The 18,040-nt window shown below is 42.6% G+C and overlaps 1 protein-coding gene across 2 annotated transcripts in view; it reads right to left on the bottom strand.

Annotated features, from left to right (window-relative positions):
- urb1 (URB1 ribosome biogenesis homolog) overlaps positions 1 to 17,528 on the bottom strand; it is a 104,199-nt gene extending 86,671 nt beyond the window's left edge. For both annotated transcript variants that reach the window (XM_078560178.1, XM_078560179.1), the window contains exons 1-8: positions 17,280 to 17,528; positions 14,244 to 14,383; positions 12,316 to 12,467; positions 8,329 to 8,461; positions 6,382 to 6,478; positions 5,830 to 5,915; positions 4,183 to 4,308; positions 473 to 603 (exon numbers count right to left, since the gene is read on the bottom strand). In XM_078560178.1, coding sequence (XP_078416304.1) covers positions 473 to 603; positions 4,183 to 4,308; positions 5,830 to 5,915; positions 6,382 to 6,478; positions 8,329 to 8,461; positions 12,316 to 12,467; positions 14,244 to 14,383; positions 17,280 to 17,412 — 998 coding nt within the window. In that variant the 5' untranslated portion in view covers positions 17,413 to 17,528. The remainder of the gene's footprint in view (positions 1 to 472; positions 604 to 4,182; positions 4,309 to 5,829; positions 5,916 to 6,381; positions 6,479 to 8,328; positions 8,462 to 12,315; positions 12,468 to 14,243; positions 14,384 to 17,279) is intronic.
- Between the last annotated feature and the right edge of the window lie 512 nt (positions 17,529 to 18,040).

The raw sequence follows: 18,040 nt of genomic DNA, 5'->3' as shown, positions 1-18,040 counted from the left end.
ATAAATACTTTGAAGGAGAAAAAAAACTGCAGGGATAGGGGGAAAAAGGGGTGGGCCTGAGGGACTAACTGGATTACTCTTCAAAAGAGTTGGTGCAGGCTCTATGGACTGGATTATATGTTCCCTCTCTTGCATCTTTGAAGGCAGGGAGAGCGGCATGCAAAATCCAGCAGGCAACCGGCCCGCCCCTGCCCCCACCATAGTTTTACCAGCGGAGGGAGTGGAGTTAGGTGGCTTGCCTGCCAGTGGGCCAATTCAGGCACTCAAGTGGGCAATTAGGAGGAAAGGCTCTGCTTCAGCATCAATTGACCTTGAGTCATTACATTGAGTAGTGTACCAAAATTCTAATGTTAAGAATGGTTTACCGTAAGTTACATATTGTGTACACAGAACATTTTCCTGATAGCTTTTCCAACTGAAAATATTACAAGATAAGTGGCTGGCACAACGCTGCCATTAGTGAGATTCTTACCTTTTAGCTGTACCCAGACTAGAATCATAGAAATTGATGCCATGTTTCAACGAGCAGCAGAGATCAATCAAGAAACTGTGTACAAGTTCTCGAACCAAATCTCTCCCAGCCACTAAGGAATATTGGACGCCCTGTCAGGATTTAAGTAAGATTCAAAAGCTCACTTTATAGTACCTTTACATAGTATTACATAGCACTTGCAGCAGAGAAATAGGTAATTGTGTCTAACTGGTCCATGCCAGTGTTTATTTTCCACATGAGACTCCGTCCCCCACATCTCACCTTATTAATATAACCTTCCCCTCTCATGCATCTATCTTCCCCTTAATTGCATTTATGCTGTTTGCACCAACTACTCCACATGGGAGTAAGTTCCACATTCCAAATATTCTCTGGCTAAAGAAGTTTCTCCTGAATTCCTTACTTTATTTTATTCATTTGTGGGATGTGGACATTGCTGGCTAGGCCAGCATTTATTGCCCATCCTTAAATGCCCTCGAGAAGGTGGTGGTGAGCTGCCTTCCTGAGCCGCTGCAGTCCATGATCTGTAGGTACACACACAGTGCTGTTAGAGAGGGAGTTCCAGGATCTTGACGCAGCGACAGTGAAGGAACGGCGATATATTTCCAAATCAGGATGGTGAGTGGCTTGGAGGGGAACTTCCAGGTGGCGACGTTCCCATGTATCTGCTGCCCTTGCCCTTCTAGTTGGTAGTGGTCGTGGGTTTGGAAAGTGCTGTCCAAGGAGCCTTCCTGCATTGCATCTTGTAGATGGTACACACTGCTGCCATAGTGCGTCGGTGGTGGAGGGAATGAATGTTTGTGGATGGGTGCCAATCAAGCGGGCTGCTTTGCTTAGATGGTGTCAAGCTTCTTGAGGGTTTTTGGACCTGCACTCATCCAGTCAAGTGGAGAATATTCCATCACACTCGTGACTTGTGCCTTGTAGATGGTGGAAAGGCTTTGAGAAATCAGGAGGTGAGTTACTTGTCGTAGGATTCCTGGCCTCTGGCCTGCTCTTATATGGCTAGTCCAGTTCAGTTTCTGGTCAATGGTAATCTCCATGATGTTGATAGTGGGGGCTTCAGTGACGGTAATGCCTTGAATGTCAAGGGGCGATGGTTAGATTATCTCTTCTTGGAGATTGGCTCTTGTGTGGCACGAATGTTACTTGCCACTTGTCAGCCCAAGCCTGGAAATTGTTCAGGTCTTGCTGCATTTGGACATGGACTGCTTCAGTATCTGAGGAGTCGCGAATGGTGTTGAATATTGTGCAGTCATCAGTGAACATCCCCACTTCTGACTTTATGATGAAAGGAAGATCATTGATGAAGCAGCTGAAGATGGTTGGGCTGAGGACACTACCCTGAGGAACTCCTGCAGAGATGTCCTGGAGCTGAGATGACTGACCTCCAACAACCACAACCATCTTCCTTTGTGCTAGGTATGACTCCAAACTGCAGAGAGTTTTCCACCTGGTTCCCATTGACTACAGTTTTGCTAGGGCTCCTTGATGCCACACTTAGTCAAATGCTGCCTTGATGTCAAGGGCAGTCACTCTCACCTCACCTCAGGAGTTCAGCTCTTCTGTCCATATTTGAACCAAGGCTGTAATGAGGTCAGAATCAGAGTAGTCCTGGCAGAACCTAACTGAGCGTCAGTGAGCAGGTTAATGTTAAGCAAGTGCCACTTGATAGCACTGATGATGACCCCCTTCCATCACTTTATTGATGGTGGAGAGTAGACTGATGGGGCAGTAATTGGCCAGGTTGGATTTGTTGTGCATTTTGTGTGCAGGACATACCTGGGCAATTTTCCACGTTGCTGGGTAGATGCCAGTGCTGTATCTGTACTGGAACAGCCTGGCTAGGGGTGTGGCAAGTTCTGGAGCACAAGTCTTCAATACTATTGTTGGAATGTTGTCAGAGCTCATAGCCTTTGTAGTATCCAGTGTCTTTAACCGTTTCTTGATATAATGTGGAGTGAATAGATTTGGCTGGCGACTGGCATCTGTGGTGTTGGCGACCTCCAGAAGAGGCCGAGATGGATCATCCAATTGGCACCCCAATTGTTGCAAATGCTTCAGCCTTATCCTTTGCACTGTTGTCCTGGGCTCCCCCAATATTAAGGATGGGGATATTTGTGGAGCCTCCTCCTCCAGTGAGTTGTTTAATTGTCCACCACCATTCACGTCTGAGTGTGGCGGGACTGTCCAGCTTAGATCTTGGGGGTGGGGGGGTGGCATTGTCACTAGACCGTTAATCCAGAAACCCGGGGGTAACACTCTGGAGACCCAGGTTCGAATCCCACCGCGGCAGATGGTGGAATTTGAATCCAATAAAATTCTAGAATTAAAAGTCTTATGACAACTGTGAAACCATTGCCGATTGTCATAAAAACCCACCTGGTTCACTAATGTCCATTAGGGAAAGAATTCTGCTGCCCTTACCTGGTCTGGCCTACATGTGACCCACAGCAATGTGGTTGACTCTTAAATGCCCTCTGAACAAAGACAATTGGGGATGGGCAATAAATGCTGGCCAACGCCCACATCCCATGAATGAATTAATAAAAAAGATCTGATCCGTTGGTTGTGGAATCGCTTAGCTCTGTCTATCACATGCTGCTTGGCATGCAAGTAGTCCTGTGTTGTAGTCTCACCAGGTTGACACCTCATTTTTAGGTATGCCTGGTGCTGCTCCTGGCATGGCCTCCTGCACTCTTCATTGAACCAGGGTTCAATGGCTTGGTGATAGTGGTAGTAATATGCCGGGCCATGAGGTTAGATTGTGGTTGAGTACAGTTCTGCTAATGGCCCACAGCGCCTCATGGCTGCCCTGTCTTGAGCTGCTAAGTCTGTTTGAAATCTATCCCAATTAGCTCCTTCGAAAGTACCTTCCAAACCCATGCCCACTACCATCTAGAAGGACAGCAGATAGATGGGAACACCACCACCTGGAAGATTCCCTCCAAGTCACTCACCATCCTGACTGGGAAAAATATCGCCGTTCCTTCACTGTCACTGGGTCAAAATTCTGGAACTCCCTTCCTAACAGCACTGTGGGTGTGCCTACATCACATGGACTGCAGCAGTTCGAGAAGGCAGCTCACCACCACCTTCTCAAGGGCAACTAGGGATGGGCAATAATTGCTGGCCCAGCCAGCAAAGCCCACGTTCCTTGAATGAATAATTTAAAACACTACTTTATAAGTTTAAAATAAAGATGTCTATGCCTCTGTGAAAATTCCTGATAAAGGATTTTTCTTTTACCCTGTTAATGTATTAGGGGGTTAAATCGCAACCAACTGGTTTAATCACAAAAATGCTCTATTAGAGGCAATCATTAGTGTCTGAATTTTCCTAAACATTAAGTAGTTATTCAAAAACTTACAACACGTTGAAATATAATATTCCACAAAGAAAAAGTACTCTCACTGCATGATAAGGGTATTATAGTGCTAGAACTAACATGCCTGCCTCAACACTGGTGCAAGAAGCTAATTTCATTTATTGGTGTTGCTTGTCAAAACAGCCTTACCACAGATTACCCCAGACAGAGAGGAGCTTGATGTTGATAAAGGGCGGGAACAGGTTAATTGCAGTGACTAGTAAGAAGGGAGTGGGGTCAGACATGGCAGTAACAGATCATAGTTCAAGTATATTGATCCTATAACATAGAAATCAAACCTTTGGAATTAAGAGAGACCCACCTTGCCAACATTTACATGGACATCAACAATTCCACTCCAGTGATATAATGATGCAATATGGTTCAAAACACCTACATTGAAAAGACGAACCTTCTGTGTTTTACTTATGGCTTTATTTTGGACAACCTAGAAGACAGTAACGATAAGAAAGTATTTTTATCTCATTAATTAAATATTTAAACTGAGAACCTTTAGAGGTTGAAGGTGACACGATTAAAAAAAAATCCAGGGCTTGCACCCACAATTTTCAACACATAGGAATACGTTTCTCCAGTTAATGTTCACAAAATAGTCAGTCTGAGTGAAAGCCTGTTTCTCACTTGCTCCAAATTTCCACTCTCAGTAGCAACCAAGGAAAAATATGCACAACAATCTCAGCTGAACCATAATGATAAAAAATGTGAAGGGTGAGTGACTCCAGAACACTTCCCAGTGCAGATCGATAGCAGCATTGGTAGAAGCCTAGCTTAAATGTATGGAGGTTAATTTGAAACCTGTAATTTTTTTTTAAAACTGTATTTTTATAATATCTTTGATTTGGGCACCTGATGTACAATATATACATACACAATTTATAAAAATGTATACTGCACTGCATTATTAAATTTCTCATCCTGCTTTCTTGTTCAATGTTTTTCTTATTCATAAACTAAAGGCCCAGATTTTCTTGTCAGCAGCCACTGAATGTCCAAAAAAAATATGTACTTACCTAGTTTGTAGGCTACAGTGAAAACAACTTCTTCCTGCAGCAGAGCCTACAGTCAGGGCAAACAGTGAGGTCTTCCAGCATGATGTAACGCTGGCAAAACTATGCCCCCTTGTGACGTCAAGACCTGAAGTCATGCCCCTGGGGTCAGTCTTCAGCTCAATGACAGGCGAATTGTTTTTTAAACATAATTTTTAAATATTTAACAACTGCTATGACACTTTTAAAAACTGTCGTAAGCTTCTAAATAATTTTAACACTTTTATAAGTCTTTAAAAGGCTGCTGGGATCTGTCCTGTGGGTATCAATGCTCCCCACACCCGCTGGTTCCTCTTCCCCCGTTCCTCCCTCATCCCGGCCGCCACAACCCCGGCTCCTCTCCCCCATCCCGGCCTCACCAGCTCCTCAGTCTCAGTGATATTGAAAACAGCACTTGACGGAAGGGGAAAATCTCAGGCGATTTCACTGTGTTTTACATCTGCCATTGTTGGGAAAGGAAAATCCAGACCAATAACATATAATTTCCTGTAATTTTTGCCTTAAAATGCATCATGGTGAAGGAAATGACTTTATGGGTCAGTACCACACTGCAGCTATAATATTTAAAGGTGCAAAACTTGGTTGATAGTGAAATGGAAATTGTAACAATAGTGAATAAGTCATATTTTTGTGACCTGATGGTGTGATTTAGGCATCACTGCAAATGAGTTGATCAGTAAATTTCACCAACAGGAGTTTTACACTTCATGATACCTTTGCCTACTTTAACAATGACAGCAAAAAATAATTAGGTGCCAGCAAGGCAACATTGATTACTTCCTGGTAATAATGCATTATCTTTGAAAGCTTTGCTAAAATAAGGATCAAGATTCCCAGATGCCCATTGAAGATTTGAGCTGAAAAATAAGTAAAATAGAAGTTCAGTATCCAGACTGACAAACCTTTGCTTTTAAAGTTGACAAAAGTAAATTTATGACAGAAATCCGATCTTCTTTTAGTCCAGAAGTGAAAATATCTGTAATGAAATCTTTAAAAAAATGCACAAATTAGGTCAATATGATTTTTAACCTGTAACTGTTTGATTATTGTTACAACCTTTCTTGTCTTCATTTTATGGTTGCCACTATTCATCATTATTCCCAACTTTCTTCTCTATTCTTCTCAAGCTTCAGAGACACTGTTGTACACGCTCCTTCAACCACGCGCAATTTAATCAAGATTTATTGCTTGGTTTTCTACCCTAGCATCTTTTTCAGAAAGATTTCAAAACTATTGAACTTCAGCCCTTTCCTCTTTTAATTTCCAAGCTGGTCATCTCATACTGATATACCTGCTTTTCTCTCCATCTCTTTTTAACCTTGGCTGTATCCTGCGCTGTAGCCCTATAGTCTTCACCGTAAGTTTCTCAACAACAACAAAAATTTATTTGCACAAACCGCCTGGAAACTATTTTTATAGTTTTTAATGCAGATATATTACAAGACTGAAAATACCTTTTAACTCCAGGACTTGGCTAATAATATTGTGGTCACCAGCAATTAGAAATGAAACTGCGAACTGGATATATGCCATGCGGACATCAGGACTCCCCTATAGAAAACAAACACATCGTCTTTAAGAATATCAATTGCAAAGGCATTTCCTATATCAATTACAAAGACATTTCCTATATCAATGCCTACATGGCTGCTTTTACCACACTTAAAAATGAGTTATTTAACATTTTTTTTAAACTTAAAATCTCTCAGCATATCTGTTTATTGCAGAAATGACAAAGAAATATAGCCAGTCTTAGAAATGCCCATACACAGAGCTACTGCTGAAAGTACCTGTGAAACATACCAACAATGGACTGAATGCTAGAGTTACCAGACTCTTGAAATACATGAAGAGTTTCTTCAGTTGCCAAGCAGCTTATCAGAATATTGTAGCTTTCAGGAGGGAAAGCAGTCAGCAACCAACCACAATGAGTACACTGTCAAGTAGCTGGATATGAAATTAAACCATTAGACATAAGCAGCTATATATAGATATATATAATAATATATACTGGTAATGAGACATAAAGAACTAGTATCCTACAATATCGAGATTTGTATAATGCTGTATGAACACTTCCAGTTGTCAGCAAATCCACAGTGCTTATCACATTTAGCTTGGTGTCCTAAACCATGCGCTGCTTTGGCTGAATTACAGCATCAATATTGAATTGAGCTATTGTTGTGCAGCAACACAAAGTGCTTGTGTATATTATTATATACTTTTTATGAACAAAGAGCCTGGAGAGATATGGAATGATTCTGTTGCCTTTAAATTTAACCACAGCTTGCATGAATGCTCTGCAGATATGCTTCCCTTATTTCACATCAAACAATTATTTATTTTCTATTACACTTTTCTGAAGTAGTGTACTATCGTCGGAAAATAGTACACAGAGTGCTCAAAATTTTTTAATATCTTCCCGATTGCCAATGTCAAACACAGGGGCATTTAAGGGGACTGTAAGAGTTCCTATTGGCATCTTCAAAACAAATCAGTGCTAAAATGATGATCACTTGAATAACTTACAAAATGTTGCATTTTAAGTGAGGGATTGAGACTTCTAGTCAATTTAAGTCAACTTGTTCGTAACCAACAGCAACATCTACTGGGCTTCTGAAGAGTGTGTTTCTTTTCTCTTCTTATGAAGAAACTGATTCTTGTTATAGCTTGATTCTATAAGCCATTCAGTGCCTCATTCATTGTCCATTCTTCATGTGTGGGCATATAAAGAACATTACATAACGGTGCATCGGATCTGAGCATGATTCTCTCCCCACTCTATTTCCACGTATACACACATTCCAGAAGTGCTACTAATCATTTAGGAGTGGGTAGCTCACCCAATTCTGTTTTCTCCTCCAACGCCTAGGGGCCAACTGTAGTACTTCTAACACTCCTTCTGCTGACATCAACTGACAGTGCAGACCAATGACTGAACTTGGAATCCCGAAGGTCTAAACCCTTCATCCACTTAGGGATTGGGAAAGCCCAAGAAGGCATTCTAATTCTGAGACTGTGAATGTTAGTTCATTTACCACACCTCAGAACTACTTCACTTTTTGACATGTATCAACATGAATACTTTGGACTGAATTTTTGGCTCGTCGGGTGAGCACAATCGGTGGGACCGGAAGCGGATGTGAAATACATGTTTTGGAACAGACAAGTCCAAAAATTGCCTCAGAACCTTATCACCAGATAAAATACGACATACTTAAAAAAGACCCAATTTTGATGAAAGGTATTGTTCTGTGCTAAGGCACAACTTTGCAATTATCTGTCCAATGCCTGTAATAAATGGTGTAATACTCTTCTCAACTGTTGAACATAATCATCATTACAAATATCAAACTGTATTGATAAGTACAGGTTAAACCATTACAGAATAAAGCACTTACCGTTTTTTCTCTCTTTTTCAATAAGCTTGGCAGCATTTTGCTGTTGAAATCAAATTGGATCAAGAAGTCTCGGGCAGCATCCGGACCTTGGCTCACCATTGCTGACATTAAACCCAAGCACGCTCGGGAATACCTACTGCAAAAAAAAAAATTGAATTGAATATAGTAAAACAGAAAGCACTTGTTTTATGAAAAATACATTGTTGTGACTGGGTTTATTTTACATGGAATTACATTGCCAACAAATTCTAAATTTCAAAACACAACTGGGCCAGTCCAGTTTAGTGTTGTGGCAATATACTACTTATATGAATATTCTAAATTTGTCAAATGAAACTGCTGTCAACATTACCATCATCAATAACAGACCTGTAACCATGCTACTTCACCATGATGTTATACAGCTCAAAATACGCCCCCCAGCCACAAACTAAATCTAGAATGAAAAATAATGCACAGTGGTATTGCAGTTTCTCACCATTTAGGCGAACAGAATGTGGAAATTTTATTCACACCAATGGCCCAGATCTTCCGGTCAGTGGAGAGGGTGCATCCAATGCGGACTGCGATTTAATCTTCCCACTTACCATTTTATGCCGGAGCTTTTGCACCTCCAATACCAGCCCCAGCAGGGATGCAGGGATGGTCAATTGTCAAATGTAATTCAAGCGCAGCCATGCCCCCTTTTCTTGTCATGAACTGAAGACACCCTCTTCAAAGTCTGTCTTCAGTTCATTGACTGTCAACTTCAAACTCAACAGCCTCACTCCACTGACAATGCTAACTCCCCACGCCTCCTTACCCCGACAATGCTCAACCCACTCGCCCCCGACAGTGTTCACTCCCTCCAACAATGCTCAACCCACTCACCCCCAACAGTGTTCACTCCCTCCGATAATGCTCAACCCACTCACCCCCAACAGTGTTCACTCCCTCCGACAATGCTCAACCCACTTGCCCCCGACAGTGTTCACTCCCTCCGACAATGCTCAACCCACTTGCCCCCGACAGTGTTCACTCCCTCCGACAATGCTCAACCCACTTGCCCCCGACAGTGTTCACTCCCTCCGACAATGCTCAACCCACTTGCCCCCGACAGTGTTCACTCCCTCTGACAATGCTCAACCCACTCACCCCCGACAGTGTTCACTCCCTCCGACAATGCTCAACCCACTTGCCCCCGACAGTGTTCACTCCCTCCGACAATGCTCAACCCACTCGCCCCCGACAGTGTTCACTCCCTCCGACAATGCTCAACCCACTCGCCCCCGACAGTGTTCACTCCCTCCGACAATGCTCAACCCACTCACCCCCGACAGCGTTCACTCCCTCCGACAATGCTCAACCTACTCGCCCCCGACAATGTTCACTCCCTCCGACAATGCTCAATCCACTTGCCCCCGACAGTGTTCACTCCCTCTGACAATGCTCAGCCCACTCACCCCCGACAGTGTTCACTCCCTCCGACAATGCTCAACCCACTTGCCCCCGACAGTGTTCACTCCCTCCGACAATGCTCAACCCACTCGCCCCCGACAGTGTTCACTCCCTCCGACAATGCTCAGCCCACTCGCCCCCGACAGTGTTCATTCCCTCCGACAATGCTCAACCCACTCACCCCCGACAGTGTTAATTCCCTCCCTTCGCATAGTGTGGAGGATGTGCTTCAGGACATTGACGACAATGTGGAAGAGATCCTGCAGACAATCCCTTCACTGATTATATGGTGATCACAGCATTGTCCCATAGTGTTCCCTTGAGAATGTTTGACACTGACACCTTTACAGACAGCATGACAGCTTATAAATATTGTCTTGGGTATGAAATCATCTTCAGTTTGTTGAATCCTGATCCCAAATTCCACAACGTTTGCTGGGATATTGAATGCGCCATGAGTAATTACATGCAACCCTTTGTGGGCAGGCTGTCATTTATCGCTAACTTTTCCCGACTGTCACGCGGTCCTGGATGTAACAGCACGCTTCAATAAGGCCTTATCCAACTTTTCTCTAAACAAGGACTGCTTGCCCCTAGGTGATCAATCCAGTCCAAGCCAAACTGGGGTCCAGTGTTGCTTCAAGCTACCTGATTTTAACTTTCCTTCTCTACACTCCTGAATATTCTTGACAGTGTTCACCGCCTTCCCTCACCCCACGAAAATGCTCAACCACCAACCCCCCCACAAGATGGAAGGTGAGTAAGGAGAGGGGAGGGTGAGGGGGCGAACGCTGTTCAGAGATGGAGGGGTGAGCATTGTCTGGCGGGGGTGGGTGGGCGAACACTGTACAGTGTAGGGGTGAACGCTGTCGGGAAGAAAGTGAAAACATTGCCAGAAGAAAGGTGCGGGGGTGGTGAACATTGCTATGGGTTCTGGAGTGCTTTGACCCCTCCATCTGATTTATTTTAGAGTTACACTTGTTTTATATCTGCTAACAAAAGCTCTAAATAAATCCGTGTAAAAACCAGGTTAAGGATACCGCAAACAGCCCAAGTCTCTGTGGTTCTGGCCATCTGATTGCACTCTCGTTGGAATCACGGAACAATCTGGGCAGGGTAAAACCAGTAATTGGAAGTTTAAACTTCCCACGTAAGTACCACGGATGTGTATACGTCGGGACTTCCTCAGGGTCCCAAGGCGGATCAGCAACGCAAGTTGAATTAGAGGCCTCACCCATTATTGGAAGATTTGGGCAATTATTCTTTACTGAACAAGTAAAAAAAAAAATCACATTGCAACAATGTTACAATTTTGAGGGCCAATTACTTTAGAGTAATGTGCATGGATTGACCTCCAAAATGTGCAATTGTGCTATTCCAGCTCCAGTCCAGTTCCTGATCCTTGAATCCATTGTGTTTATCGATTCCCATTGGCTAGAATTCCTAATCTAGGAATCATTTAAATTCAAAATCTGCATACAAGCATAAAAATATCTCCAAATGGTGTGCATCATCAACGTTCATCACAGGAAATATAATAAATCTGCTGCTATAATTCACCAACAAACAGTAACATTTTTGAGAGGTCTGATCAATTGTGAAAACAGGCTTACCTACCTATCTTCCCTTCTAAGTTCTGATAAAATGCCTGCAACTAAAATGCTAATCTGTCCTCTCTTTTCAGGTGCCTGCGTATCATTGAATCTTAGTTCAGGAGGTCTTCATTCGGCCCATCGTGCCTGTGCCAGCTCTTTGAAACAGCAATCAAATTAGGAATGTACTCTGGATCACAAAAACTTGCTGCAAAGAAAAAAATCCTCACCATCTTCCCTCAGCTATGTACTTTCAGCACTTTCTGATTTTAATTTTCATCATTTGCAGGCTTTTCTCTTAATCACTATTTCAGGTATCTGCTAATTAATATATAGAGTAGATGTATTTTTCTTTGGGTTTTGTTTAGAAGAATGGCAGCACCATTACCTCTTAGTCAAAAGGTGACATGTTCATGCTCCACTCCTGGATTTGAGCATCTAACATAGGTGAACAATTCAGTGCAATACTGATTGAGTGCTGCATTGCTATCATTCAGATCAGGCTTTAAACCGAGGCCCTGTCTTCCTGTTTAGAGGGGTGTAAAAGATGCCATATCATTTTCAAAAACAGAGTGGGAAATTCTCCCATTATCTTGGCCAACTGCAAATTAATCTTATATGTATTTGCTGTTTGAGGAACTTTACAGTGTACAAATTAGCTGCTACTTTTGACTATAAAACAACAATATCGATGCTCAAAAATAATCCACTGCTTCCGAAGTGCTTGGGACTTTGAAAACTTAAAGGGTCTGTATAAGAGCAAGCTCTTTTTTTTTAAACATTGTACCACAGATAAATGTACTAGATCAGAAAGAGAGAAGCACATAGAAAATTTGAACATACATAACGCTCTGAACAATTTGTGACTGAGTTTTGGGATTATCTACAGCAAAGAACTATAAATACTGCCATACTAACTCCTTTATTAGTAGCTGTCAGCTTACTCTGCAATACTGACCTGTGACTTGCTGAGTAGAGTGCCGTATATATTAACTTCATGTGATTATGCACCAACGTCTTCACTATGTTCATCCCCACTGCGCTAAAATGTGTAAGGTCACTGGCGGTCCTCAGCAAAATGGCCTCCAAGACTTGAAAAATCAGAACCATCTGAAGGACAATGTAAAAACGGAAAGATTTTTGCCAAGATTATTTTCCATTCATGATGCTCCTAAACGGCATTTGGTTGAGATATTATGGCTAACTGCTAGACTAGTGGATCTCCCATGGCACTGGTCCAGCAAGTTGGGTGAATTACTGTTCTATGATGAGCACAATGTCGTGTGACAAGCAAAAGTTTATTCTGCTGCTGTGTTTAAGCTAACCCACCCTTTAAAGCTTCAAAGTCAGACTGTACTGGTGAACGAAACTTGCCGGTTGGCAGATGTCTGTAAGTTTTCAACTATAGGCCAGAAGAAACCAGCATGAAATGATCACTTTTTCATACTTTTGGCACCTTGAAGTATGGCCAGAAGATTTATATTGCCAGTTAATAGATTGATCTGTTTCCCTCGACAGTGGGGAGACCAAACACAGATTGGCTGATTGCTTTGTGGAACAACTTCATTCAGTCCACAAATATGATCACGAGCTTGCTTCCGGTCACGTCATTTTAATTTTCCATCTCACTCCCACTATGATTTCTATGGCCTTGGCATCCTACACTGTTCTAATGAAATTCAACCAAAGCTTGAGGAACAGCAGCTCATCTTTCAATGAGGCACATCACAGACTTCCACAATCAACATTGAGTTCAACCATTTCAGATCATAACCAGCACTCCAATCTTTTCAGACAGTAGCTGTTTGCATTGATTCCGTTGGTGCCATTTACACCTCCTCTAGACCCATCTTTTGTTTTTTTCCCTCGTCCCATTTCCATCTATTTTTGCTTTGCATCATCATCCATTTTATCATTTAATTTCTCATGCCTTCCGTCCGTTTGGTTCATTCCTCCCACCACCCCTTTCATGGCCTTTGTAATTCCTTAAAACCTGTCACACGTTTAACCTTTTTCTGGTACTGATGAAAGGCCATCAACCTGTAGACAAAGCAAAAAGTTGGAAACACAAAGGCCTGAACTTTCCGATGTGTGGGTTAAAGCAGGTCCCCAGCTCACACTTCCCAGGAGCAGATTGGCCTTGGCAATTTTACCACAGGTTGCCCTCTAATCAGCTGCCTATGAGCCCACCGCCTAATTAAGGATTAGAGGGCCAGCAGTTCTGAAGCCTCAGCAGTGCCATTGGGGTAGGTGGTTATTGCTGAGGACTAGAGGGATCTTGGGAGCTAGGCCAGGTAAGATTTAAAAAAAAAACTTTTTCAATCATAGGGGAATTGTTGGAGGGGAAACCCTCCAAGGGGATTGCTGGGGCTGCAGGGACTGCCTTCCCTACATGTGGTCCCTTCTTTGGGCCATCGAGCATGGCTCCTATCTCTTCCCAGGGTGCCGCAGGGAGGCTGTCTCCATTTAGCAAACGTCCTCATGTAATGGGGCGGGGGTGTCACCCCACCATCAGTAAACTGTCGATGGCACCATAAAATGGCCTTAAATTACTGTAATCAGCTGCCGCCTCCTTTGACTAGGTAGGCTCTCTGCATCCAGTCCCACCGCTTGGAAAACGTCCTGGCAACAAGACTGTATTGTGGAGCCGATCCGACAGAGCTCCCTGTGATTTCAGCGCCCCCTACCCCGCCTCCTTGGTGCTGGCAAAATCCTGGCCAAAATCTGTATTTGACCAGATTATTTCACGATTAAGTGTACATAATGTGAACATTTCAGACACTCACAACTAAACTTTGCTAGTGACAAGACTGAAAAGTGTAAATTGACTGCAGCAAGTATGCAATTAAAACATTATATCTCACATTAAACATCAACGATATTTACCTTATTTTCTGGCCGACTCCCTCCATCAAGAAGCTTAAAGATTTCTGCACATTCAGCTGAAATTTTTATGTATCCATCCACAACATCATACAATTCAGGGCAAGGCAATTTCTTGGCTATGGAAATGAAGGTTACTAAACCTGCAAAAAATAAATACATGGAGTTTTAATGTTACAATATATTACCCAAACTCATTGTTCACATAAAATGCAAAAATTACAAATGTTAGAAATCAGGAATACAAACAGGAAATGATGGAAATGCAGAGCACGTCTTTTAGGTGCCAATGCTTCCTCAATAGTGCTGACAAAGCTTAAGTTTCGGGAACAGGCTTTTATTTTGTTCAGGGCTCGAGAAACCAATTATGTACTTATAGTATTTTATTTTTAATTTCAGACACGATCATCTAGTTCTGGTTTGAATACCTATCAAATTAACAGATTCCTACACAGTATCACAGCATCTTTACAGCGCAGGAAGCCATTCGGCCCATCGAGTCTGCATTAGTTCTCTGAAAGAGCATTCCACCTAGTTCCACTCCCCTGCCTTATCCACATAACCTACAACTGGACAGCTGTCTATAAAAGTCTTCCTAAATGTTTTATCCTGACCAAAGTCCCTATAAAATGGCAGAAATACTTTCAAATTATGGTTCACTGCACATTTCCTCCCTCCTAATTTATTATTTTTTTAAAAAGCAGCGGTACCATTGGTAACAGCCAGCTTCACGACATTTCTGCGGCCAGTTTAATCTCAACACCCAGCACCTCTTGTCTTGGCATTAGTGGAGTGGAGCTGTTGGGAGCTGAGGCTCAGTGGCAAAATCTAATATTTATGTGCTTGACCCCTGAAATAATGGAGATATCGCAGGCGCAATAGGGGACAAAAACAAAGACTTAAGGATGGGGTAACAGAGAGGGTTGGATGAGTGTGATGCAGTTGATGTGGTGTATATGGACTTCCACAAAGCATATAATAAAGTGTCACATAATAGGCTTGCTGGCAAAGTTGAAACGCATGAAACATAAGGGACAGTGGCGACATGACATTGGCCGAATGACAGGAAAGAGTAGTGGTAAATGGTTGTTTCTTGGAGAACCACTTCTCTTCTTGATATAGATGAATGGCTTAGTGTTGGGTGTATGGGGCTCAATTTCAAAATTTGAAGATGACATAAAACTTGGAAGTATGGTAAACTGTGAGGAGGATTGCAATAGACTTCAAGAGGACATTGATAAGCTGGTGGAATGAGCAGACAGGTGGCAGATTAAATTTAACGACTATAAAGTGACATGTTTTGATAGGAAGATTGAGGAGAGGCAATATGAAGGGCAGAACTCTAAAGGGAATGCCGGAACGGGACAACAGGTGATATACGTACACAAATCATTGAAGGTGACAAGGCAGGTTGAGAAAGTGGTTAAAAAGAGCACCTGGGATCATGGGCTTTATAAATAGAGGCTAGAAATACAAAAAGGGAATGATGATGAACCTTTATAAAACACTGGTTTAACCTCAACTGGAGTATTTTGTCCAACTCTGGGTACCATACTTCAGGAAGGATGCAAAAGCTTCAGAGAGAGTGAAGAAAAGATTTATGAGAATGGCTCCAGGGATGCAGGACTTCAATTATGTGGATAGATTGGAGAAGCTGAGGCTGTTCTCCCTAGAGAGGAGAATGTTGAGAGGAGATTTGACAGATGTGTTCAAAATCACGAGGGATTTGCACGGAATAGGTAGAAATTGTTCCCACAGGCGCAAGTGTCAAAAATCAGAGGACTCCAATTTAAAGCGATTGCTAAAAGAATCAAAGATCAAAGAATCTTTAGAGTGCAGGAGGAGGCCATTCGGCCCTTCGAATCTGCATTGGCTCGCTGAAAGAGCAATCTACCTAATTTCTTTCCCCTGCCTTACCCCTGTAACCTTGCGCATTCTTTCTTTTCAGATAGCAATACAATTCCGTTTTGAATACCTCGATCGAAACTGCCTCCACCACCCTTTCAGGAAGTTTGTTCCAGACTCCAACCACCCTCTGTGTAAAAAAAATTCTCCTCAGATCACTTATGCTTCTTTTACCCATTATTTTCAATCCAAGCCCTCTAGTTTGTGATGTATGCTTGAGTGGGAACAGTTTCTCATTATTTACCGTCCATACCCCTCAGGATCTTGTACTCAATGCCCCTATTAATAAAACCTAGGAGAATATGATGACATGAGAAAAAGCCTTTTTTTTTAATGCAATGAGCTGCTAGGACCTGGAATGCACTACCTGTGAGTATGATGGAGGCAGAATGTACTGCCTGTGTGTGTGGTGGAGGGCAGATTCAATCATGCCTTCAAAAGAGAATTGGATAAACGAGGGAAAATTTTACGGGGCAACTGTGAAGGAGTTTGGGAGTGGGACTAGCTGATTTGCAGCCGAAATACACTCAACGGGCCAACTGGCCTTCTTCTGCACTGTAAGCAGTCTGTGATTCTATGACAAGGCCATTTTGCAGCCTTAACCGTGAAATTTCCTTAAGAACTACTGGACAGTAGGCTGTATTGCGCCAAAGCAGATTCAGCCAGGTGGTCTGAAAGACAAGACCACAAATAGAATCAATTAACCTGCTCTTCAATTCCCTCGTATCACAGAGCTAGAGATTAATTATATCATTGTATTTATGTTTTCTCTTAAGTGTTTCGCATATTCATAAATAACTCTTTTTTCCTAAACATTTCAGTTTCTTTTCAAATTAACATTGCCCAAGTTGTTCTACCGTTTCCTTCAGCAATAATGAGCCCCTCAGTGACCTGGCACCACTACTGTTGACAAATTGGTGGATGTCAAGGTTTTCTCCCTTCACCTTGTGTCTTGCACAACTGAAGGTCTCAGCTCAGCAATAGAATGAACCATTTTTAGAAGTTACCAGCTCCGAAGACAGTAAGTTAAGTGCATTCCATTTTTTGTAATATCTTGTAACCTTTCAGCATTTAAAGTCAAAAAAGATTTGATTCTTCACCGTTGCCCATTAGTTGAGCAGTTGCTGCTCTCACCTTTCTCCACACTCTCAGGGTTTTGTAACATGCTTTTAAACTGAGTCCCTGTGAACTCCATTTCCACAGTCTTGGCCGTCTTACTCTCGGTTGCGTGCGTGTCGGAATCACTTCTCGTCCGTTTCTTCGCCATGTTTGTCTAGTAATCTGCGATGAAGATAAAAAGCCGCCTTTCTAACTTCTCATCTGACATTTAAAGAGGGCCCCCACATGGCAGTACCACAAGCGGAAGTGTCCGTCCCCGTTTACATTCCGGGTGAGGAGCAGATATTCCCTCCGTGTCGTTCCGGCTGAATGCTGAACGCAGAGAAAACCAAGTGAACCGACTGAGCAGACTGCGATCGTCTCAATAAACTCTTGTGATCCACATTTCGTTCCATTTACCCGGTTCCCGTTTCAAATATAAAATGCAGGTCACCTCACACACTGAATAATGAACACAGTTTTATGTTTTTGATGCACTTTGATGGCTTTTTGCCATCATAAATCTATCCCATTCTTACTGCTGACATTGCCCTTATGTTGACAATCCCAATTCCAAACTAGGGACCTGTTCATCAGAGCTCTTCACAATTAACGAACTATCAGTGTGGCATTTTCAGTCACCAGGTAGCAGCATTTTTTACAACACAAAAACAGAATTACCTGGAAAAACTCAGCAGGTCTGGCAGCATCGGCGGCGCCGATGCTGCCAGACCTGCTGAGTTTTTCCAGGTAATTCTGTTTTTGTTTTGGATTTCCAGCATCCGCAGTAGCTTTTA

The sequence above is a fragment of the Cetorhinus maximus genome, chromosome 16 (genome assembly GCF_964194155.1).
Source record: "Cetorhinus maximus chromosome 16, sCetMax3.hap1.1, whole genome shotgun sequence".
Classification (NCBI taxonomy): domain Eukaryota; kingdom Metazoa; phylum Chordata; class Chondrichthyes; order Lamniformes; family Cetorhinidae; genus Cetorhinus; species Cetorhinus maximus.
Note: the sequence above shows the minus strand (reverse complement) of the source record. Positions and strands in the feature narration are given on the sequence as shown.